The following is a 25916-nucleotide window of genomic DNA, read 5'->3' as shown; positions in this document are numbered from 1 at the left end:
CAATGAAAATAAGATGTGTTTTGATTGATCTTTTCACTAATTCGCATGTATTTTTTTTTTTTTTTATTGAGTCAATGAGAATGCTACATTTTATATATTATTGATAAATGATATTATTTATTAATATTATTTTCACACGCTAATGTTATTTGGGCATGATAAGCATGGATGAATAAATAAATATATATATATATATATATATATATAATTGATAAATTAGGGGTAGAATCAAATAAAGAACTTATGAAGAAATACCAAATCTACTCGATTATTGTCTGCCTAAAATTTGCAAGTACGCCTAGCAATGTTGAAGCTATGAAGCCAAGGACAAGTTCAATGACGAGGTTAAAATAATGACTTATCTTTTGGTTAGTTTCGACCCTAGCTGGAATTGAACATGTACGTGGAAGACAAAACCATGTACTGTATCTTAAACAATGAAACCATATATTATATATAATTAAAGAATTTGATAGGCAGATTAATCTAGCCAAACCCTAATCATCAACACTATGGCATTGTTAATATTAATTAGGAAAAATTACAGTATGATCCCAATAGTTTGGGATATATAATTAGTTCATTTCTGTCTTTTTTAAAATATACTAATTTGTCCTTATATATTTTACGTTCGCTGTATTATTTGGTTTTTCTATCAAATTTATGCATTTTTTCCGTTAATTCAATAAGAAAACACATAGATAAAATGAAATATACTAAAAAAATTACAGTACAATTCATATAATTTGAAAAATACAACTAATCTGTCTTTGTGTTTTTCAAAAAACACATATTGGTGCAACCAAATAGTATTTGATCTAACACAGATAAGAATAATTCTAGTCAATCTAGTATGAAACTATTGATATAACCAAAATAATGTAAAACTACGAAAAATCAATTCTGGTAGAACTAATATGTAAAAACGGTCTGAATCACCAGCTAAGGCCTTGAAAAATGGATCAGCGATACCTGTCATATGAATTGCATCATGAGGTTAATTTGTCTTATAAGAATAGTAATTAACACTTTAACCTTCAATGGTTAGGCATAATGAGAAGCAAGTTGTTGCTTTTGGCCTAAGAAAAACAACTATAATTGGCCATGGGACTATGCATATAGGGCAAAGTCAAAACATGAGGAGGCAAAATAGGCAACAAGATTATGAAGGAAAAAGATGAATGTAGTGAAACTTTTTTGTAACCTTACCAATTGGATATTGAACCATTGGGAGGTGTTCAACTTGCAAACTTTAGTCACTTTATTCTACCAATTATGAACAACAACAGGGCACCCCAACAAAAATATAGGCCATATTAGAATGGGGAGGAAAATTAGCCCAAAAAATGGAAAAGGTCAAATCCATATGGTGTCTCTCAAGATTGGTTAATTTGTAGTAATCCATTATTACTTCTCTAAAAGCTTAGTTATATCAACAAGTTTTAATGCAATGCAACGCAAAAGAATCCCATTCAACAATTAAAAGGGCCTATTTGGAAAAGTAATATATAAATCTTTTCTTCTCTCAAAAACAAATTCTATTATTTTTAGTTAGAGATTGTTTGTCTCATAATGATAATGAAAATGACGAGAAATATGTATATAAATGAAAATTATACTTGTTATTTATATATAAGCAAGATTAGGCAAAATGAGGGACATGAGAGAGATTAGGGGAGGGAGAGGGGACAGAATAGACATCCGCCCGGGAATACAGGGATCCGTACAGGAAGAAGCCCTCTCTCTAAGACTCTATCTATAATTATAATTTTTATTTTTCATTTTAATTTAATGAGACATGGATATTATATTATTATAATATTATAGTATCATTCACTGTTGGGTATTGGGTGTTTATTTAACTAACAAACGCTTCATAAAAAGTAGCAAAAAGCCCCTTTTTTTAAGAAAAAAAAGAAAAAAAAAAAAAAGGGAAAAGCACAAACTTCTTCTTACCTTCTCTCTCTATCTCTCTGCCACACATCACATCTCCAGCAGTCTCAGCATTGCAGCATAGCGGCAGAGCAATGCACTGCTGCTCTGCGTCTCAGTATTGCAGATGAGAGAAAAAGAAAACCCTTCAAAAGCAAAAACCAAAAGAAAATAAATCAACCTCTCTCATTTATATTTGTAATTCCATTTAAGCCCCAGAATTTATACTAAAAGAAAAATGGAAAATGAAAAATTAAAGCTTTGATTTGATATCTTAAAAAAGCACATCAGTGAGAGAAAAGAGAAAGAGAGAAAGGGTCTCTCTTTTTAAGTCTATTGACTCTTCCCATCTTTTTTATTAGGCAAATGCATAAGTTGCACTGATACAGCCATGAAAACTGCTCTCTTTTTCTTCTCTCTTTATATCACAACCACTTGTATTCTAAATCTTTGTCTTCTTGAACTCTTTACTCTTGTTTCTCGTTAAATTAGGGGGTTGGAGATTGATAAAATGGTGGGTATGATAGATCTTAATACGACAGAGGAGGATGAAACGACACCGTCTTCTGGGTCCTTTTCTTCTCCATCCACTTCTTCTGCTTCTGCTCTAAGTGCTTCTAATCTGAGTCCTTCTACTGCGTCTGGTTCTTCTTCTGTGTGTTTGGAGCTTTGGCATGCTTGTGCGGGTCCACTTATATCGTTACCAAAGAAAGGGAGTCTTGTGGTGTACTTCCCTCAAGGCCACTTGGAGCAACTCCCTGATTTTCCGCTTGCAGCGTATGATCTTCCTTCTCATATCTTCTGTCGGGTTGTTGACGTCAAGCTCCATGTAAGCATATTAGTATAAATTTCTATTGTCTATGTATTTATGCCTGAATGGTTGTGGCCCAACTGGTCTTTTGTTTTGTGGGTGCAAATTTGGTTTTCTAGTTAATTAAAGGAATAAAAATTCTAAGTATTATCTCAATTTTGTCATATGGTTTTTCCAATTCTCTAGAATTGGACTTGTATAATTTAGCATTGTAAATTAGAAAAAAGTTCGGTTAATTAGAAGTGCTACGGGATTTCCATGTTTGCTGCATCTTTTGTTATTTTATTTTGGTTAATTTGAGGCCGAAATGGAGTGTCTTGGTGGCTAAATGTGCAACTAGTTGTTTTTTTTTCCTTTCCAGGCAGAGGCAACTAACGATGAGGTTTATGCGCAAGTTTCGCTGGTTCCAGAGAGTGAGGTTAGTGGTCTTTTAATCTTACAATTCTTTTGATAATAAATTCAAATGTGTGCAATTTGAGTTTTAATGTCACAAATGTTTGTTATTAGAAACCTCCAAAAGCGAAATATTTTTACTTAACCTAGTAATTATAGTTGGCTAAGTGATCCCTGGCTATTTAAGGCATAAGCTCACATATAATTTCATTATGATATGAATACTCGTATTTAACGGGAAAAAATGCACTTGTACATATGATTCTTTAATTAAAAATTGGGTCTTTTTTGTTGCACAGTTTTAATGCCGTGTGTGTGTCTCTCAGTCTCTCTCCCCTTTTTATCTACTTTCCTAAACTTTGTTATATCCCTAACTGAAATTAGTGAGATGAAGTTGAGTTTGCTTGAATTGTTGTCGTGCATAGCAAATTGGGCAAAAGTTGAAGGAAGGAAAAATTGATGGGGGTGGTGAAGAAGATGATATGGAGGCAGCTGTGAAATCAACAACTCCCCACATGTTCTGCAAAACCCTTACAGCTTCTGATACTAGCACTCATGGAGGTTTTTCCGTCCCTCGCCGAGCTGCAGAGGACTGCTTCCCTCCATTGGTAATTATTATTATTAAAGTGCAGTTTTCACCTGTACTGTATTTTAGTCTAACCCATTGGATAACTTTTGATGAGGACGCATTTATTTTTTGGAACTAGCTGATTTTATTGTTTTGGTTGACTTGTATGTTGAACCAAGTAGATTGTTTTTGTAGGATTATACGCAGCAGAGGCCTTCACAAGAGCTTGTAGCAAAGGATCTCCATGGCTTTGAGTGGAGATTTAGACATATCTACCGTGGTATGCATTAGAAAATTGCATGTATTAATGCTTCAGTACTTTAGGTCGTCTCTCATAGATCATGAATCAGTGACGTGTTTTTTAGGATTTTATCATATCCTCATGCATCCAATTTGTTGTCTTCTGTTTTTGTTTTCCATCTTGCTTGAACAGGGCAACCACGAAGGCATTTGCTCACTACTGGATGGAGTGCATTTGTAAATAAGAAGAAACTTGTCTCTGGAGATGCTGTGCTCTTTCTTAGGTATAGAGAGCTCTGTTTTAAAAGGAAAATGTTAACGGCTGTTCTTGGAAATTCTTATTTAAGATTACATTTCAGGGGTGAGGATGGAGAACTGAGGCTGGGAATCCGAAGAGCTGCGCAAGTAAAATGTGGTGCTACTTTTCCTATTCCAGCTCTATGTAGTCGACAGTTGAGTCATAGCACTCTCACAGATGTGGTTAATGCTATATCTATGAGAAGTGTTTTCAATATTTCCTACAATCCAAGGTATTTTGAATCTTCCTTCATCTAATGTCTTAGAGTAAATGCAGCACCATCAATTTTTTGGATCCTAGCATGCGAAGCTGCTAAGGAGACTTGTAGAAAGTTATTAGTGAATTTTCTTTGGATACGCTGCTTTCGACCCTATCATAGTCATTTTGGTTATTGAAGTGCTTAGGACTTTGTTATGGCTTGTTATGACATAAATGTGCATGTCTTTTCAGCTCTTTTTTTCTACAAGCCCCCGCTTTGCTCTCATCATATTAACTTGTGTTAAGATAGTGTAGTGAGAAGCATGAATAAGAAAAGCTTAACTGCAAGATCTGAGGGCAAAACAGAAACAGAAATTTCGTAGAACTAATATGAGTGGTGTTGTTTGCGTATCATTTTTCCCCAGTTGGTCTCTGCTTTCAAAAGGAGTGTCAATTGAATAGGACACAAGTCCCCAATGAGTCAAGATACTTTCCTCGCCTCACAGCCTTTGAAATGTCTCTTGTACCATAGTGCCAAAGCTCATTGTTCACAATTTTGAGTTTTTACTACTGCTGTAGTTCATCTTGTTTTGCTTCTTAGTGTTCCATCCTTCTCCAATAAGGGCAATGTATTTCACTCTTAAGTCTTACATGTCTCTTGAATGTAGAAAAACCATTCAGTTGAGCTCTAAATTTGGACTTTTTATTTTACCAAGACTTATTGGTGTGCCCCTATACTCAGTATTTACTAGTGACTGGTCTTCCTAAATATCATTATTGCGGTTACTTGGACACTTCTGCTGGGTAATTCTAATAAATCTGCTCTGATGAGCTGTATAATTCTTTCCATTTAATTCTTTTTACCCTTAAATTTTCACTTGTCTGTTGTAGGGCCAGCTCATCAGAGTTCATAATACCCTTCCACAAGTTCTTGAAGAGCCTTGATCATTCTTTCTCTATTGGAATGAGATTCAAAATGCGTTTTGAAACGGAAGATGCAGCAGAAAGAAGGTTTGACATGCTTGGCCCATAACATTTCAACTGGACTTCATTATTAAAGTGTTGACTAAAGTCTCTTTAACAGATACATGGGTATAGTAACTGGAATCAGTGACCAAGATCCTGCTAGGTGGTCTGGTTCAAAATGGAAGTGCCTTGTGGTATGTCTTTGCTATGGAAGTTATATTCGTTGATTCTGATGAGGATTTTCTGAGAATCATATTTAATGAAAATAATGTTTGTGCCTCGGGTGATACAGACATCATTTATTTGGATGCCAAAATTGTGAATTTTTTATACAGTTTTTCAATTTGGGGAAGTTTCTAGTTCCCTTCTAAAAGTTTTAGTGATGCTCACACCTAGGTGTTCTCTGTTTATGATCATCTTTTATAATCATGATTTTTTGTATGTGGTGTTATACTGAGAGTATTTGACTTGATGGCCTCTTTTTTATAATTTTGCAGGTAAGATGGGATGATATGGAAACTAGCAAGCAGAGCAGGGTTTCTCCTTGGGAAATTGAGCCATCTGGTCCTGTTTCCAGTTCCACCAATTTTTTTGCACCTGGTTTGAAGAGGAGCAGGTCTGGGTTGCCTTCGTCAAAGCCAGAATTTCCAGTTCCTGGTATGTTCTACATTCTTAAGAAACTTTACGCATATGGTTGTAACCAATTCTCTCCACATTTCTGAAAAATATTACTTACTTTTTTTTTTTTCTCCCAACAGATGGGATTGGTGTATCAGACTTTGGGGAATCTTCAAGGTTCCAGAAGGTCTTGCAAGGTCAAGAAATTTTGAGTTTTAACACTCTTTATGATGGTGTTGATCCGAATCGACATCCATCTGAGGCAAGGAGGTGTTTTCCTGTCTCACACAGTTCTAGGCTTCCTGCATCAAGGAATGGTGCCAAAGATCTGGTTGTGAACTCTGATGTTTCCTATAAAGGCATAGGCTTTAGTGAATCTTTTAGATTCAACGAGGTCTTGCAAGGTCAAGAAATAATTCCAAGTTTGCCATTTGGACGAGGCCTAAAAACTAATGAGGCTTGTGAAAATGGTTTCTTTGGGGTCTCTGATGGTGTTCAAATGTCAAATTCAAGAAATGGATGGTCTACTGTGATGCAGGGTTATAGTACTCATATACGTCCACCCGCACAGGTATCCTCACCATCATCAGTATTAATGTTCCAGCAAGCAAGCAATCTAGTTTCAAACCCAAGTCCCATGTATGATTTTCATGGTCAGGAGAAGCAGGGAGTTAGCACTCATAGTTGGTTTCATAATCCTGAAACATGTGGTGAAAAACACATTTTTTCCTCACATTCTGATCGTATTTCCAGAAGAGATGATCAGCGGGGCATGGGTTCTTTCAGTCTTTCTCATGATCATAATCAACATGGCATTTTACAGCCTCTTGTAGCTCAGTCACCATTTAGAGGTAGTCAAGATTTGGTATCCTCTTGTAAAAGCAGCTGCAGACTCTTTGGTTTCCAGTTGACAGAGGATAGGCATGTCACTAATAAAGACAACAATCCCCTTCCTATGACATCTCTGAATCCTGGATCTTCTTTTCTGCCCCGTGTTGGAGAGCCATTCCGCCCAAAGCCTCCAGCAATAACCAATGCAGTTGGAAACAACTGTACTAAAGTAAGCAGCCTGTAATTTAAGAGATGCATTTTTTATATTTCTTTGCTGTTCGCTTATCCACAATATAAACCACAGTTCACATGGCAAGAGTAGTAGACATGATAAATTATGTTTCTAGATGTAAGATGCATTATTATCTTGTTCGTGAATTGGATCATTTATTAGATTCAGAAGGCTTTCTAGTGGTGTAGATTGAGAAAGGAAAGTATGTTATGAGGAAATGAAGGTGGCAAGATTGGAGATAGTTGAAGTTGGCTCCTGCACTGAATAATTTATTTTCATTTACAATGCTGCTCTGTCTCAAGAACATTTTGTGCATGAACCTTGAGCCTGGAATCTGGTTCTTGTGAAACTTTGCTTTATGGTTTTCAATGAAATCCATTTTCTGGCTCAAAGCTGGTCCATGTTCATAATGGCATCCTATATGTTAATCAAATTGTTTTTGCTCATACAACTTCCTTATTTACAATCTTTCTTGGATATATAATTCTAGTTCTCAATTATATTAGCGGAGTTCATCTTTTCTAAAGTGTTGGCATTGTATTGTAGGGAATTCTGCAACAGCAAACCTGAAACTGTCATATACACTGAAGATCGTGTAGTCACATCTGGTCTGAGGCTGCAGAAAAGAATGCCTACAGTTGCTTTGATAATACACATTAGCTTCTGAGGAAAAAAAAAATTGTAATTAATCTCTCCGAAGGTAACTCGGCTATGTTCTAACTCCCTTGGCTTTGAAAAAGAGTAATTTGTACTAATCTATTAGGTTCTTGGTGACAATCAATGTTCAAGAATAGTCTATTTATCCTTTCTGGTTCAATCTAACATGGAGTATTTGTATTAAAAATGACATTTTACCAAGTACTTACCTAGCTCATCATATCATTTCTTCCATTCTAGCTTGCTGATGCTGAATTATTCTTATGGGGGTGTTTTTCTTTCAATTTGCTTTGATTGTGATTTCAAACCTAAATGTATTCTGTTCAAATTATAATTGACTTGTGTGGATACCATTCATAGCTTAATGACCTAGAACTAGATGTCAATTTAATGGTGCAAATTTATTGTGTCGTCTACTAAGAATGGAAAAAGAAAGTCTTGTGTGAATACAGAAAAAGGGACCAAACTAAAATTTATTGACCATTAAATAAGTCTAAACGCTAGTATTGGTCCTGCCATTTTCAAACAATCTTGAATTTACAAACCTAAGGTAATATTTCACTTCTTTTTTCTTTGTAATAAACGTTAAAACGTGAAAAGGCTGAAAGAAAAATTTGGATCAGTACGCGTAATCTCGTGAAAACTGACTATATTTTTCCTATTTTCGTAATAAACTTTCTTTTCTCCTCCTTTATTGTTTTTATTAGAAAACAAAAAAAGGAATGGGAAAACATTGGCAGCAGAATATTCTCACCAATCAGGTTGGTGAACAAGTTTTATAGTACGTCGTAATAATCAACATTTGACTCTTAAGACTCTATACCAGAAGAAGAAGAAGAAGAATGGTGTTTTACTTTTAGTAAGGTCAAGCTCAACTGTACAAAAACACGTATATGATGATGTATCACTTTAATTTGTCGTTTAAATTTAATCATTGTGTTATTTTGACTAATTAACCACACATAAGCATCAAAAGTTATTTATTTATTGATTAATGAAGGATTCCAGTTAATTCTCTCTGTTGTGAAATTTCGCACCATTAATATTAAACTTAGGACAAAAAGGTTGAGACCACTTAGTAGCTGAGACTGGGACCCAGTATTCATTCTTTGGGTCGTCTTCCTTCTTCCCACTTCCTACGATAACTATACGGTTATATATTATTGTAGCAACAGAAGCTTGACAAATTCAATTCCAGAGAAGAATCTTGCTATATTCCACAAGAGAGAAAATTAAAAGAGAGAGATGGCTGAAGGAGGAGAAGAAGAAACGACACTTGAAACAACGCCAACATGGGCTGTTGCTTCTGTTTGCTTCATTTTGATATTGTTATCGATCATAATTGAGCACTTGCTCCATCTTTTAGCCAAGGTATATTTTATATATGCAAGATTTGATGACCCTTTAAAATGCATTCATGCATATATATTTTGTTTTGATTTTCAGTATCTCAACAAGAAAAGGAGGAAGGCACTCTTACAGGCTTTAGACAAGATAAAGTCAGGTAAAAAATAATTAATATATGCAAGAAATGCTAATTGTTCTTATATATTAAACCTTGCTCGGTCATATACATGTTCTGTAACTTGTAGAATTGATGCTACTGGGTTTCATGTCCTTGTTGCTAACCGTAAGCGAAAAGCCTATTGCAACTATTTGCATCCCAAAGAGCGTCGGCGAAACATTTCTTCCTTGTGGTGGCGTGACTTCCGGTGAGAGCGAGGAAGAAGCAAAATGTGCAGAGCAGGTATATTATGTTTCATATGTAATAAGACAAATGTATGATTTTCTCTCCATTTACAGACTCAATGACGATGTTGATGAACAGGGAAAGCTGTCTCTATTATCTAGGTCAGGTGTTAGAGAACTCCAGTTCTTGATCTTTGTGTTGGCTTCTTTCCATTCTTTATCATCCATACTCATATTTGGATTAGGGATGGCCAAGGTAATTAATTTTTATTCAATGAACTTTCTTTGTTAATTTTCTCTTTTCTTTAACTTATTATTAGTTTCCTAGTCGATGCTTTCTCAAACTGGCTTTTGACTTTCTAGAGGTATATGAAATGAATTTTCTAAGAGGAAGCAAACTTTCAGTATAACGCCTCATATATATACGTACTTCTGTTCACTTTCATGGATTTCCAAATGGGAAAATTGGACTTTACAGAAAAATTTACTGTGTATTTTCTCAGATGAGGAGATGGGAGTCTTGGGAGGCTGAAACAAGAACTCTTGACTACCAATTTTCAAAGGGTAAGTTCAATTTTTCCTAATCTTTCATTGGAACTTTCAAATTTTGTTTCACTAGGAAACAAGTATGACATCATGGCTTATTATGATCTTCATGGAGACCTGTCAATGTTATGTTTAATTTAATTATTTATTTTCAGGAAATTAAAAAAAAATTATCAGCAATAGTCTGCATGATTACATTTTCTCTCAATTAATATAATACTTCCAAAATTAAGTATAAAGGATAAAAAAATCTGCTATTAAAATTAATAAAAAGCTTAAACTTTTATTCCTTTGTTTGCTTTAAACAATTGTGAACTTGTCTTCTCATGCTTATGATTTCCAGATCCAAGGAGATTTCAGCTCACCCATCAAACATCATTTGGTAAAAGGCACCTGAGATACTGGAGTGAACACCGCCTTCTCCAGTGGCCGGTTTGTGTTTTTTTTTTTTTTTTTTTTTTTTTTTTTTTTTTTTTTAAATAAGAGAATCATTACTATTAAGGAATATTATACCATTTTTAATTAATTAACTCATCTAAGTTTTGCAGACATGTTTTGTGAGGCAATTTTATGGATCAGTCTCTAAAGTGGATTATCTCACACTCAGACATGGATTCATTACGGTACAACTCTCAAGTGACAACTAAATAAGCACGTATTTTTGTCATTAACTTAACTTTATAAGCTGAAAATTACAGTTTCTGTATTTAACATTATTAATTATGCACTGCAGGCCCATTTTGAGCAAGGAAGGAACTTTGATTTTCAGAAATACATTAAAAGAGCTTTGGAGAAAGACTTTGGGGTGGTGGTGGGGATAAGGTATCTGTACAGTCAGTGTACAAAATATTGACATTGACATGTTTCTTTTTTGATGTTGAAGTTCATTTTATAGCTCTCATTAAACCTCAGAGGATAATTATTTGCCTCAAATTTTGTTTCTGCAGTTTCTGGATTTGGATTTTCTCTGTTTTTTACATATTCTTCAATGCACATAGTGAGTGCAGATATACTTTCATTAATCAAATTGCACCAATTCTTCAAATTTTATATGAAGTACTCAGTTTCATAATACTAATCCAACTCCTCTTCTTTATATTCACAGAATTTTACAGTTACTTATGGCTTCCATTCATTCCATTAGTGGTAAGAAAATTGTTCTCTTTACCCATCAGTAATTCTAGTATCAAGAATTTTAAAGTGCATGGAAAATGAGAAAGAAGATAACATAACTTCATGTTCTCTTGCTTATAGATGGTACTATTGGTGGGTACAAAGCTAGAGGGCATCATAACTTCAATGTGCTTGGATAGCCATGACAAGTCTCATGTCGTTAGAGGAACTTTGCTTGTTAGGCCTAGTGACCATTTTTTCTGGTTTGGCTGGCCCAAATTGCTTCTCCACCTTATACACTTCATTTTATTTCAGGTAATTAATGATATCTTCAAATTATCTATACTCTATATATTTGTATTTACGAAGTATATTTATGTTTTGGGTTGTTGCAGAACTCCTTTCAGCTTGCATTCTTCACCTGGACTTGGGTAATTAACAATTTAATTACGAGTTTTAATATATAAGTAATGGAATATAAAATTCAATACTGAATTAATTTTCTTCTAATTAATTAAACACAGTTCAAATTTGGTCTAAGATCATGTTTCCATAGAGAAACTGAAGATATTGTAATAAGGCTAGCCATGGGAGTATCAGTACACTTCCTTTGTGGCTATGTGACATTGCCACTATATGCTTTGGTCACGCAGGTATGCATTAATTTTCTATATGCAATTTAGATTGGATATTTATCAACTTGATCTTTTTTATAATTAATACTATATAATTGGTACTACAGATGGGTACATCCATGAAAAAAGTTGTATTTCCGGAAAATGTGGTTATGGGCCTTAAAAGATGGAGAGCCAGGGCAAGGAAAAATCTGAAAAAACATTACTCTGCTGCTAGCCCTTCAGTGGATGCTTCAGTTGCCTCTATTTCTTCACCTTCATTTAGTCTTGATGCTTCATACGCTGTAGGTAGTGATGGTCGGTCCGACGTTGAACATATTGCCATTGAAGTGGAGAATGGAGGAGAAGAAGAAAGCAGAAGCAGTTAAAGAACATGAAAAGATGGACTCATTTGGTGGGTTTGATTCTTTGAGCAGATAGCTTCTATTAGACATTTAGATGTACAATTTTGTTATTCTTTCATTTTTAGTATGATTTGGAATTTTGTATGCAGCAATCGGTTTGGGTGTTTACCAATTCCAAATTAAGTTGCAATTTTGTGTGTATATAAAAGTTTTCTTCTTTTTATTATGAATAGATTTTTATTTTTTCAAATTCTCCTGGATAAATATAAATTGAAATTACATTACCATGCTACTTTTCTTTTAGAAATATTTAGATATATAAGTCGAAATAGTTTGTAGATATTATGTAAATGATGTTTAGCCTAGCGGTACAAGCTGAAGTCCTGAGATCAAATTTAATCTCACTCTACTTTTCCTCTTCATGACTTGAAGAAGAAGAAAATAAAACGAGTCAAACCCCATCTTAAACCCTCCAGCCATTGTTGAGTACTGATTCTGTTCCTAATCAATAATAATTAAAAGAAAAAAAAATTCTTTTTGGTCTATTTGAAGAAAACCAAAAGCTGAGCAAGAACAAAAGACAGGATTCGCCAAAGGTATAAGCTTTTTTTTTTTTCATCTTTTATCGGCTCTGATAAATTTCTGTGCATATTGTACGATAAAGTTCATATCTTTTTCCTAGCACAGATCCACATCGCATGTTTTGTGCTTCGAAAATGTATTACGTGAAAATTTTGATATTGTCTTTCTAAATCACTCTTTCGGTCCTTTTGAGGCATATATGATGGATATGAAGAATTTTTAATGGCCCAAGGGTGGCAAAGGCAGTTTACACACTAGTTACGTTTGGACTTGGAGGGCTTGGTGCGTATGCTGCTTACAATAGCCTGTACAACGTCGAGGGTGGGCAAAGAGCCATTGTGTTCAACCGCGCATTTGGCATCTTGGACAAGGCAGGCTAATTCTTTATTAATGTGTATCAGTTTTGAGTTATGTTAATTCTCTATTAATTGACAATTGACAGAACGAAGTTCAATTAGAAATTCTGGAAGTGCATTCTAATCCAATTCTATTGTTGAATTTCATGTAACAAAATAACTCATGGTTGTGCTATTTTTCCTCTCTTTTCCTGCATTGCCTGAATCATGACTATGTATTTTGACATGTAATGCACAGGTCTACCCTGAAGGAACACACTTTGCAATTCCTTGGATCGAAAGGCCAATTATCTTTGATATTCGTTCACAACCCCAACTTGTTGAAAGTACCTCTGGCACTAAATGAGCTCCAAATGGTAAATATTATCTCATTCGCACCATTGAGATTAAGAAAATGCTAATAGAAAAATATAAAAGATTTAAAATGATTACATATCATTAACAGTTATTATTTTTTTTTATTGTCTCTTAACTTTGTTAGTTGTCTTGTCGTGAACTACGCCGTATCTATGAGCAAGAATCCATTGTTGTTTTAGGCTAAGAGGTGCAGCTTTCTTTAATCACTCTACTAACTAGCGCCTGGAACTGCAAGTGCTAAAAGGCCAATATAGGGCTTAGGGTCCATACTCATCCTATTGAAGATCAGCTGCCTTCAATCTATCGAACTCTTGGCAAGGAATATAAGGAGAGGGTCATGCCTTCAATAGTTCATGAAACTCTCAAGGCTGTGATTGCACAGTACAATGCTAGCCAGCTTATCACTCAGAGAGAGGTTGGCCGCTATTTTTCCCTCAAAATATTAATCAACTACTGTTTAATATTGATATTATTAGAAGGTTGTCCTTGTAGAATTTGCAAGTAGCAAAAAGTGATTATATACAGTGCTGTAAAATCTTTATGGGTTGATTTTTCCATTGAATGTCAGTAGGGAAATTCGGAAAATATAGTGAGAGAGGGCAGCTAATTTTAACTTTGAAATAGATGATGTGTCAATTACAGCACTAACTTTTGGGAAGAAGTTTACATCTGCAATTGAAGCAAAGCAAATTGCAGCACAAGAAGATGAGAGGGCCAAATTTGTAGTGGAGAAAGCTGAGCAAGACAAGAAAGGTGCTATTGTCAGGTACCATAGAAACTTTCATATAATGGGCTTCTTTTCACTTACAAAAGCTAATATCTTTCTCTCTCTCTCTCTCTCTGATCACCGACAAATTGAAATCACTTGTAATTAAGGCGAGGCTAAGAATGCTGAACTGATTGGTCAAGCAATTGCCAACAATCATTCGTTTCTTGCACTCAGAAAAATTGGAGCTGCAACAGAAGTTACTAAGACTATGTCAGATTCTGCCAATAAGGTTGACCTGAATGCTAATGATCTTATGTTGAACCTTCAATATTTGAACTTGGAAAACCGAGCCACCAGGAAACAACATTAAGCAGGAACTTAGATAATCAATTTTGAACAAATTTACGCTTCAACCGAGGCTTGAACTTGCAAGATGTTTGTTCTCTTCTATTGCAGTTACTTTAGCAAATGTGAATGGATTGACCAGTTTTTGCTTGTAGCATTCATTGTTTGCTGCTCTGAAATTTGGTTGTTTAGCTTCATTTTTTTAAGATTATGTTACTTTGATTTTAGGACATGAGAATCCAAGAATCTCTTAAGTTGAACGAGTAAATTATTCCCTATTTGTCATGTAACAACCAGAGTTTTGCCAAGTCAAATTGGAATTTGACCACAAACTCCATCATCTAGAATCCCGATGTAAACGCGTTGCCAAGGTAATTGCAAGTCAAATATTTCAGTCCCATATTTCTTCCAAGCAAACTTGCAACCCTTGATTTCTTGGTCAGTCTACCCAATCAAGAAATTAATTAATACTCCTAAATCTTTTGAAAACAACAGATAACTTTAAACAAAAAAAAAAAAAAACTCTTCAAATGCCACAATTATAAATTGAAGAAATGGGTAATCTTGAAATTAATTAAAATTTAAAATTTTTGAATGCAAGAATAAGACAATAGAGTTTCGGTTGGAACATATCAGTAGCAACAAGCAATAATTGTGACTTTGTTGATTGGAATGCACATTAAATAGGGGTCAACATTATTGAGATAGCTGTAAATGAATGTTCACGACAGAACCAAGTTGATTCTTCAAGGAATACTGATACATGAAATTGGAAACATGGAAAAATGTTAGATTTTGAAATTTTGGCACTGTAGGTTACGGTTTGGTCCATTGCATTTGAACCTTAACGTTTGAATACATGTTTTTTCAGTGTTGATATGTGAACACAAGAATTAGCATACAAATGGGAAAAATATGAATTGATAAATCGACTCCAAAGATCCTACGAAAAAAAGGACTTTCCCTTAGCCTTAGCCACTGTTGCTTTACATTCTTAAAAGGGAAAATTTAGGAACCTATTATTACTTATCAAAAGATGCTTTTTCAAATGGAAATTTCATGTCTACAGCTTAAGTAGCCGCTTGTCAAAAATTGCGGTGACCAACTTAATTTTGCATTCTTAGTCTTCACGTCAAGCATAACATAAAGATGTATGTATGTATGTATGTCTTTAACCCTTTTATATTCCAGTTAAGGGAACTTTGATTTGATGGACCACAGAAACTACTGTCCTGTCCAATCTCAACTTCACGTACCCAATTTTTCCACACAAATTTTTTTTAAGTCTAGCTAAATTCCTAGCTACTACTTGTTTGTCTAAAGCAGATGCAAAGTAAATGGTACACAATTTCTCTTTTGATAAAAGAAAGACAGCATATATTAAGCACATGTAACCCAACAATAAATTTAGGTAGAGGTTCGAATTCAAATTCAAATCTCCTGTTTCAGTATAAAAAAAAACAACTTATACATTTGTTTTATGGTTCATTTTTATTTAAAAAGAAATTATTTTTTTCTGGATCTGACTGCCATACATGTCCATGTGATGTGCTTCTTGTTAGTTAGGGATCACAAGTGTTAGATTTTATTGGTTGATCATAAAGCAAGGTTGCTGATGGAGAATTATGGCCTGCCCTATTGGGTTTGTGTTATATCACATGTATGAATTGAAGGACAAACTGACATTGGAGTCAAACCAAGCTACAGTAAAAATTTCATTCAAACTATTTTAGAATAAATAAAAATGTGGACCGTCTTGTAAGTTGTAATTAATATATGTAATATAAACTATAAAATATATTATTTTTTTAATCCAGCGAATTTTTTTCTCCCAGTAAGATTGATATATTTATTCACCCATATGAAATTAGTATAAAAAATTTGTAATTGACTTTTTTTTAAAAAAAATTTGTTACGTCTCTCTTTTTCTTTTTGGACAGTATAAAATATTTCAATTTCTCACAAGCAATGATTCTATAAAATAATGCGCATACTCATGCAACGTATACATTCTGAACCTTCCAAAACTTTTTTTTTTTTTTTTTTCTATTTTCTAATATAATGAGATCATCTTATCCCAATTTCCAAATTGCATGGCCTATGGCATAAGTAACAAACTTTTGGTGGGTCCAATAGTCACAAGTGTTTTATACGGTAATATGCTATAAACTATAAATAGATTTCTCTCTCTCTCTCTATATATATATATACACAAATCACTTTAAAAAAAAAAAAAAAAAAAAAAGTGTAATGAAAAAATATAGATGAACCGGTCAACCAATTACCCATATATATTTTATAACACATGTATATTTTTTTTTATTTCTTTTTCTTTGTTCTCTTTAAACTACTTGAAAGTCTACTTTGTACCATGATGAAAGAAAAAAAATATATTAATATGCAAATGTAGTTGTACTATAACGAAACTAATAATTAATTTCATAAATTTTATAAAGCTATATATACGTTGAGCATAGAAAAGTATTTTAAGATTTGAACTAAAAGAAAATATCCTTCATCTTCCTATTTCATCATTGTTTAGGTCAGCAAAATTGAATAAATGTCCCTCATGCACCATGCTAGCTATCTTCTCTATACTATTAATTGTGGATGTTGATGCTCTTTTATCATACTACTTATTAGTTACACTATCACTACATTTTACAAGGAACAAATGCTATTCTAAATTAAAATTTTTCTTTTATAAATTTTTAATACTAAGTTATAATAAATGTGATGTCAAGATATTAATAATTTTTCTATCATAATTTCTAAATAATAAAAATGTTTAATCTTGAAAAAAAAATGTATTTTTCCATCATTTACATTTTTTAAAATTCAAGGAAATAATACACGTGGGTAATGTATTTTAATTGAGCAATCAAATAATGAAAAAAATTAATAAAATTTTTGTGACTGAATTACTTTAGGTTGAACAATCCTAATTTAATACTACAACATATATAGATACAAATATCTACTAAAACATTTATTATTTGACAACGAACTTTGTCCTTTTTAGTATTGACAACAAAGTCTATATTGTTTTTATCTTATCACATACAAGGTACATAAAAAAATGTTTCTCATGTGCACTCAGTTATTACCAACATTACCATCAACCGATATAATTCATTATTATTTTCTCTCTTTTTTTGAAAAATTAATTAGTTCATTTCTGAATTTTAAATTTATAAAACCATTTAGTTATTTTTATCTAAAAACACTATTTTTACCATTATTTTTTTTATAAATGTATAAAAATGCTAAAAGGGAAAGATAAAATAAGAATTAGAGTAAAATTTGAGGGACTAAATAGTAGTTTTCTTGTGATGTTCTTGTACCACAATGACCATGATATTACTGTGCAGCCTCCGGCAAGATTTAAGAAAAAATTTGAAAATAAAACGGATAAAAATTGGAAGGGAAAGAAGAATGCAGCCAAAAACCAATATCCAGGTCACTGTCGCAGGTGGGTCTCTTGGTATCGTCATCCTACATCAGCGAAAGAGAAAATAGACTTTTGCAACACGTGGCTTAAAAATGACAGGATGGCCTTCAATACATGGAAAGCCACGTTGGCATGCATCATCAGAAACATTATCCAATTTCATGTGGCAAAATGCACATGTAACGACGATGTACGGATATAATGGTGTTCCACCTCCATGTGGCGTCAATCTAGGGCATCTCGTTCTCATTGATGACGTGTACACGCTTCACCCCTCAATCGGCTTTTGTAGTTTTGTCTCTTTTTAAGGTTGGTCATAATCCGGGGCCTCTCTAAATTTAGATATTTTGGACATTTAAAATAAATTTTCAATCTATAAATAATATTTCAAAATAAATTTAATATTCTTTTACAAAAAAAAAAAAAAATACCATTCTTGTTTTAATTTCATAATATTCAGTGTAAATGAATTCAATATCTCAAATTCATTTAAATTAAATAAAAAGTTATAAATTTGGATAAAATCATATAAAATTAAAGGATAAAAATATTAATTTCATGATAGCAATGGGCGGCATAAGTCTGATGATAGTAAATATAATGTTCTTTTTTTACATATATATAATTTAATATAAATTCTTCAAAGCTTATTAATTAATTAATGTCACTAGATAAGTTGATTAGATTAATGAGATGATGTAATTATCATTTCAATTGGGTCAAAAAAAGTTGTCAAGATATAGTAATCAATAAGACATCCATCGATTAATGCTGATATATATTCCATCGGTCTAATAAAAATAAACTCATTTTTCTTTTTTGTTTGTTCCAAATTACACATCTATTTTCTTTTCAAAAGCAGATAATTTCTATAGTTTTTTATTTTACTTTTATTTAATATGTGTTTTATATAAATATATCATTATCACCGTTAATAAAATCCTCAAACAAAGTAATTATTACTGTCACCTACATTAATTTTGAAATATGCACCTTTAATATATTTAATGTAATGCTATATTAATAAGAAGAAGACTAAGTAAAAATTTATCAATTAAGATTCATATTTACTATATTTGTTTAATCTGTGTAAATTTTAAATTTAAGAAATACTTTTTACCTTTATATGGAAAGGGAGGAAGGAAATTTATATGGGAAGGAAGGAAGGAAGGAAAGAAAGAAAGGAAGAAATACCTGTTTCCTCTTAACATGAAACCAAATAATTTTATTCATCAAATTTAACCTCTCAAAGGAAATGCCTGGCATATAATTAATTAAGATAATAAATATATAAAAAAATTAATTATTAAAAGTAGTTTTTGTATTTAATTGGTAGGGAAAAAGTCTTTTTTTGGAGCTTGCATAGCTTCTATATTAGTTTCATGAAAATTGTTTAAAACTTTTTTTTTTTAACAAATTTGCCGTTCTGGTTTTTATTTTTTTATTTTTAAAATATAGACAGTTGGAAATGTTATTAATATTAAATATTTTTGGCCGCATACGCATTCAAATGGTCACAGTATGAGATGTAGTAACTAGGAATCCGTCTACCAAGCAGTGACGTTAAACCACGTTACCCACAGTATCTGTGACGTAAAAGAATGCGTAACTGCCGTTGACGTTAGAGTCTTCTCATTTCCCTCTATTAAAATCCCACCAATCTAATCTCTCTCCCCCCCCCCCCCCTCCCCTCTCACCAAACAGACAATCAACAGGCACAAAAGCCTCATAATTCTTACATTATTTGATCTCATGCAAGAAGCAATCCCATTTAGAACATACATCCCGGCCACCGCCACCAGCGGCGTCAACCGGCTGTTTCCTCCGCGCGATGGCGGCAGTACTAGCGGTGGAAATGTGGTAGAATTAGCCAATGGAGAAAATTACGTCCAAAAATTGGTATTAGAGAATTCAGTTATAGTGTTCGGCAAACGTGGATGTTGCATGTGCCATGTCGTAAAAAGATTGCTATTAGGTTTAGGTGTCAACCCCACCGTCTTCGAGGTGGATGAAAAGGAAGAAGCTGCCGTGATCAATGAGTTATCGATCATTAACGGAAGGAAAGACGTGGACGGAGGTGAAGTGCAATTTCCGGTGGTTTTCGTCGGAGGAAAATTGTTTGGTGGACTCGAAAGAGTTATGGCAACTCATATTTCTGGTGAGTTGGTCCCTATCTTGAAAGAAGCTGGGGCTCTGTGGCTATGACTTAATCCTAAATTTTCTTTTAATTCTCTTTTTAATTTAAGTTAATGTTCTGATTGGGATGTTAATTCTTTCTCTCAACGAATTTTAGAGGGAGGAATTAATAAATATACATATATAAATTAATATATAGGATTTTTATTTTTATTTTTATTTTTATTTTCTTGCCGTCTCATATGAGCCTTTAGATCATCTAATTTTATTTCAGATCTTGGATTCTTGAAATTTGGGAATTATGAAGACTCTCTTTCTCTCTCTCTCTCTCTCTATATATATATGAATGTAACTTTCCAGCTGGAATGTTGATCTCTGTTTGGGTTCAGCCATATTGGATTGACTGGCATCAGTTTCATTCTTTTTCTTTTTTTTTTTTTCCCTTGTAAAAAAAAAAATCTCAATTAATTTATAATGTCTATCTTATCAATTTATGACGTGGAAAATGCAAGCAGCATTATATGTATTACCAAAACTGATGAAAGAGGTAAGAGCAATCCTTCTCGTGTCAAAAAAAAAAAAGAAACACTGATGAAAGAGATATATAGAAAGTAGTTTAAGACGATAAGACATTTTAATTTAAGAGATAACTTTCCTAAAATCATTTGTTAATAATTAATTTTATTCTAAATTTTTTTTATTAAAATTCACCGGTATTGTCATTACAAAAAAAAAAAAAAAAACACTGGTATTGTATTTATCATGTAATTAGAATGAAGGATTAATTAATATTTTGCAAAATTGATTTGCATAGATTAATTAATATTAAAAACAAATTAAAGAATCATTATCAAAAAAATATATTTGGCAATTGGTGGATTAACAAATAATTAATTCACCTACTAATGAGTCCAGTTGAAGATATGTTAAGGATTAAAATTAAAAAATTAAAAGGAAAATGCCTCCCTAACGTGTCTATGAGAGATTAATTCTGCCTAGACAAATCCTAGGGTTCAAATCAATTGCATGAGTGATTTTTTTTTTAAAATAAGAAAAAATAAAAATTAATATCTGTTAACTCAACTGATGATGAAAGCACAGTAATGTTGAATATTTATGGTGGAATAGTTGATTTGGCAAATCAAAAAAAAAAAAAAAAAATTAAGAGAGAAGATTGAACGAGCAATAACGTGTGTTTAGGTCATGGTGGGTGATGTAATAGGATGGGGAAATCTCATGCTTCATGTTACAGAAATCCAAATTAATGAGAAACCTCGAGTTTAGATTTTTTCAATTATAAATATTTTTATAAATTTGGTGAATTTAAAAAAAAATTACTCTTATTATGTAATCTATATATTATATAATTCGCAATGATATTTCGGCCATCTAATTTTTCGGTTAATTAAAAAGTGGAGAGAATATGGTGTAGGGATTATCCTCTCGTCACCCATTAGCAAAGTGGGTCAGGTGAGGCATAAATATTTAAAAAATTATTATCCTACTAGTCACTGCATGCATCACTTAGTAGGTTGAAAATTTGTACCTACACTATTGTTACAAGATTGAGTTCAATCTGTACACAATCTTCCATGTTTTGATTTTCTTTTTTAAATTAAGGGTTATAAATTTTCTTTGGACTGACTATATATATTAAAGATTTCTCTTTTTTGATAAATAGTGTAAAGATTTTTAATTCTTCAATAAGTGCTTTTTTGTAAGAATTTAAATTTGTATTATGATCACTTTTACAGAGATTGAAATTATTTATTACTTTAATTAATTTTTTAATTGCTTTTTTTAGTTATTCAATCATTAATTGGCTATGAAAATTTTAAATAAAATCAAGATTTTGAAGTTATGTTTATTAGCTCTAAATTTTCAAACAGGATTCTTTTTATTTTTATTTTTTTTAGGAATAGATTCTTTTTAAAGTTTGCAATTAATTCATATTTTCACCAAAATTCCTGTTTTTTTTTTTTCCCATAAATATTTGAATATTTGAATTGCAGATAATATCCGTGTTATCCATCTGCTGCGACAACGAGTGCAAATATCATGTCGTGGCCTTCGTGTGATGGGACTATAGTAAATATCATATTTTACACGTGTTACCAATGATTAACTTCTCCTAATCTATCTAACTCCATAATTAGGAAACCGTACATAATTAATTAAGGGAAAAGCCCAACTAATTTGACCAAAAAGGGGGTTTATCTTCTGTAATTAAATTAATTACACACGTTACCTTTCTTTAGCAAATGCATTATCTTGATTTAATTGGACAGACCTAATCCTTTTAGGTGTTTCACTGTTTCGTTAATTAATCAAAAAATAGCAATCTCTATTCCATTAAATTTGATAAATTTTGATATTTATTTTATTTTATTTTATTTTAGATGATACTTTTAAAAAGTTAAGTTACTATTAATTATTTTATTTCAATTTTACCCTTATTTAGATATTTCTATTAAAAAAACTTTGCTTTAATTAAAATTAAACATTAATTAAAAGATAATCTAATCTATTATCATTAGTTTTTAATATTAAAGTAATTGAATCATTTTTTTTATTTATTGTGCAAAGTAAAAAATTATTAAATTTAACGTAACGAGAACTACTAATCAAAGGCAAAGATCTCCCAATGCTATGCATAAAGATTTAGTTAACAGAGTCAAACCCTAATCGTCATTAGATTAAGAAAAAGTTGAATGCTGATGTATTAGTGATTTAAATAATAATAATAATAAAAAAAAAAAAAAAAAAAAAAAAAAAACAGAGAGCCATTTTCTAGTCCTTGACCAGTCAATGTGTGTGTAAGTTTATGTTGGAATGTTTTGTCCAACCCCATTAACAAGACCTTGTTGCCAATTGAACCAATCCAGAGGCTTTTATAGTCAAACTTAGCTCAATGTTTGGAAGAAACATATAACATCCAAAAATTAAGTTTGGAGACTTTTAGGTTTGTGTTTTTTTTTTTTTTAATTTTTTATTCTACTCATTGGGATTTGATCTCAATAATTTAATACGGTGGAAAAAGTTAAAATGATTAATTATCACTCTAGCCCTTAATTTAAAGGACGAGTTCGGCGAAATGCAATGGAAGTAATATGAATATTCTCCAAACAAAATGTCCTATTACATTCTTTTTTTTTTCCTTTAAGCGAAGTAATTTAGTTAGGATTCTAATCCTTAAAATTAATGTTGTTTAGGTTATAAACAAGTCATGTTAAGCTGAGCTGAGATTTTTTACGAGAATTAATGAAATAATCAATTATTATTTGTTTTAAAATAAAAAATAATTTATAAAAATAATTATTATATATAATATTGAAACAACTCGAATTTTTATTTTCAAAGATTTTCCAATTAAATTTAATAAACCGACAGCTTGGAAATTTATTTTAATATTTTAATGTGAACTCTGTGGGAAACCGAACCAAAAATCGATTGAAAAACCCGTAAACCAATTGGAAACTGAAGATTTGGGCCGAACCGAACCGAATCGAACCGGTTCGACCCAAACCATCTAGAATTTTCTTTTCTTTCTATTTCTAGCGCACCTCACTCCCCTTCCCCATTTTTTTTCTTTTTTCTGCGCTTCCCGATCTCCGGCGACACCATCTCCGCCACCTTCTTTTCCTTTTCTTTCTTCTTCTTCTTCTTCTTCTTCTTCTTTTCCTTTTCTTTCTTTCTTTCTTTCTTTCCCCTTTCTTCTTCCCTGCACCTGCATTCGCACCACTGTCCAGCAGCTCCAGCAGCTCCAGTCGAGCGCCACTGCCGTTCTCACTGCCGCTCGTCACTGGAGCAGCTCTGTCGCTCGTTCCGCCTTGTCCTAGCTCACGCAGCGCCACAGATCGCACAGTCAGGCCCTCTGTCAGGTCTGGCGCGCCCACAGCAGAAGCTCCAGCTGCAAGTCTCGCTGCCAGCCGCCTCTCTTCGCCTCTCTCCGCCTCTCTCCGCCACTGCTAGTTAGATCCGGCCACAAGCAGTTGCTGCCCTTCAACCCGGCAACTCCCATTCTAGCAATTCGACAACAACTATATTTGGGGTATAATTAATTTAAATACATTTTAGTTAATCGATTTAATTTTATTCATGATAGTTAATTAAAGTTAGTTATTTTAGTTAGTTTAATTTTAACAATTTTAGTTAATCTAGTTAATGTTAGTAATATTAGTTAATTAAATTAATTTTATTATTTGTAGTTAATTAATTTAGTAATGTTAGTTAATGAAATTAATTTTTATTAATTGTAATTAATGAGTTAGTTAAGTTTAGTTAAGTTAATGTTAGTAATGTTAGTTAATTAAATTAAACTTATTACTTTGTAGTGGATTAATGTAATTAATTTAATTTGGTAAATGTGGATAGTTAATAGCTTTGAAATTTTAGTGTTGATTTAATTAAGATAGTTTAAACATAATGTTATTGTGTGGTGATGTTGAGTTTGATGGAGGATGGGAAATTTGATTGATTGATTGCCCGATGGATGGGCTGTGTGGTTTGGAAATATTAGATATATTGTTGATATTTTAACAGGTGGATAGTCCAATTTTTAGGGGAGATGCTGCCGAAATTTCGGTAGAAAATAAAATAAATTTTAATAGAAAATAAAATAAGAAATAAAATATAATTCAAACGAAAACAAATAAAATAGAGTTAGATAGAAAGATAAAATTTTAGTACAGATAAGAAATTAGATATCGAGATTAAATTACGTAGAAAAATTTAGAATATAAAATAAAATTCTTAGAAGGGTAAGGAGATATTTTGTCTGATAGAATTATTTCTTTTTGTGTCATTCTTACTTTGCTTAGATCGCCCGGGTCCATCTAGTACTCCAGGACAGAATCAAAGCTAGAACTTCGCTCTCCATCACTGTGAGTAATAATAAATAATGCATATCAACACTGCATATGCATAACATTTATTCATAAACATTATGTTTTTATTTACATATTTACAATATATTACAAGTATTTTATCATATATATTAAGTTACGATCATTATAATTATACTTATATATAATTGTGCATTTGGATGAAATTGGTGTAATACGTTGAAAGAATTGTTTGATTACTTGTGCTGTGCATATACTGTGCTTTGTTTGTGTGGAATTAGGATGAAGTGGGTCACCATGGGTTTGTGAGACTGTTTCTGTTATACGGATCCTGATTCTGATTTCTGTTATATTCTGATTCTGTTATATGGATCCTAATTCTGTTTCTGTTAGCCGGGTAAATGGGAGATCGGCGCCCCCTTGTGCACCTGATAATTCTGTTTGTTCTGAAACCACAGGATGGCCGCTTGTTGTTGCGCACCTGAAAATCTAGATTTGATTGCAGCCCGCAGGGTGGCCTCCTGTTGTGAGCGCTTGATGATCTAGATTGGATGGAGACCACCGGGTTGCCTCCTGTTGGTATGAAAAAAAAAAAAAAAAAAAAAAAAAAAGAGAGAATGTAAAAACAATGAGAGGGCTGGTCAAGTGAGGATTAGACCGGCCGGCCAGTATGGGGAATCGGCTCCCTGGTGCACATGTGAGAGGATGAGCCATGTGGGAGGACGACTCATCGGGGGTTCGGTGACTCCACTGACTAATTTCCACGTGATGTGATTATTTGAAGGTGATATTGTTTGTGGGTGCTGATGTAATGTCATATGATTGACTGTTGTGTGTTCATTCAGTATACTAGGGTGCATTTTGCTTGACTGTATGTGGTGTGTATTATTTATTATTATTCACTGAGTTGCAAAACTCACCCCCCTTTTCTCCAAACCTCCCAGGTACTAGGAAGCAGCTCATTCGACTGAAGCTCTGCAATCTTCTCCACAGAGTTATAAATGTAAATTTTATATTTTTGTTATTTAAATTTGGATGTGCTAATTATTCTATTATCAGAATATT

At 32.6% G+C, this 25916-nt stretch overlaps 3 protein-coding genes and 1 long non-coding RNA gene across 5 annotated transcripts; all 4 read left to right on the top strand.

The window, feature by feature from the left end:
• Window positions 1-1890: 1890 nt before the first annotated feature.
• ETT (Transcriptional factor B3 family protein / auxin-responsive factor AUX/IAA-like protein) lies at window positions 1891-7978 on the top strand. Of its 2 annotated transcripts, XM_089716276.1 has the most exons (11): window positions 1891-2761; window positions 3105-3161; window positions 3562-3744; window positions 3900-3984; window positions 4138-4228; window positions 4304-4474; window positions 5332-5451; window positions 5525-5600; window positions 5904-6063; window positions 6165-7084; window positions 7634-7978. In XM_089716276.1, exons 1-11 carry the CDS (start codon window positions 2444-2446, stop codon window positions 7655-7657), a joined length of 2205 nt encoding a protein of 734 aa, XP_089572402.1. In that variant the 5' UTR covers window positions 1891-2443; the 3' UTR covers window positions 7658-7978. The 2 variants fall into 2 exon arrangements, with proteins under 2 accessions (XP_089572402.1, XP_089572403.1); XM_089716277.1 differs by lacking the exon at window positions 7634-7978 and having other exon boundaries at window positions 6165-7597.
• A 554-nt stretch (window positions 7979-8532) lies between these two features.
• On the top strand, window positions 8533-12297 carry LOC105649596 (MLO-like protein 12). The gene is given in 15 exon segments (XM_012236288.4): window positions 8533-9115; window positions 9191-9248; window positions 9337-9491; window positions 9573-9689; window positions 9937-9997; window positions 10323-10411; window positions 10528-10602; window positions 10713-10801; window positions 10927-10976; window positions 11085-11125; window positions 11234-11407; window positions 11488-11523; window positions 11617-11745; window positions 11835-12082; window positions 12084-12297. Coding segments are annotated over 15 exon segments (1512 nt in total). The 5' UTR covers window positions 8533-8989; the 3' UTR covers window positions 12148-12297.
• Window positions 12298-19540: 7243 nt separating this feature from the next.
• On the top strand, window positions 19541-20220 carry LOC105649595 (glutaredoxin-C9). The gene has a single exon (XM_012236287.4). It carries the CDS (start codon window positions 19624-19626, stop codon window positions 20074-20076), a length of 453 nt encoding a protein of 150 aa, XP_012091677.1. The 5' UTR covers window positions 19541-19623; the 3' UTR covers window positions 20077-20220.
• Window positions 20221-23344: 3124 nt separating this feature from the next.
• On the top strand, window positions 23345-25844 carry LOC149492320 (uncharacterized). The gene is made up of 3 exons (XR_016318759.1): window positions 23345-24058; window positions 24828-24890; window positions 25796-25844. It is a non-coding gene; the product is annotated as an uncharacterized LOC149492320 (long non-coding RNA).
• The last annotated feature ends 72 nt before the right edge of the window (window positions 25845-25916 follow it).

This window comes from Jatropha curcas, chromosome 11 (genome assembly GCF_041381405.1).
Source record: "Jatropha curcas cultivar XTBG-Jc1 chromosome 11, XTBG_Jcur_1.0, whole genome shotgun sequence".
NCBI lineage: Eukaryota > Viridiplantae > Streptophyta > Magnoliopsida > Malpighiales > Euphorbiaceae > Jatropha > Jatropha curcas.
The sequence above is the reverse complement of the archived record's forward strand: the minus strand, read 5'-3'. Positions and strand labels throughout refer to the sequence as shown.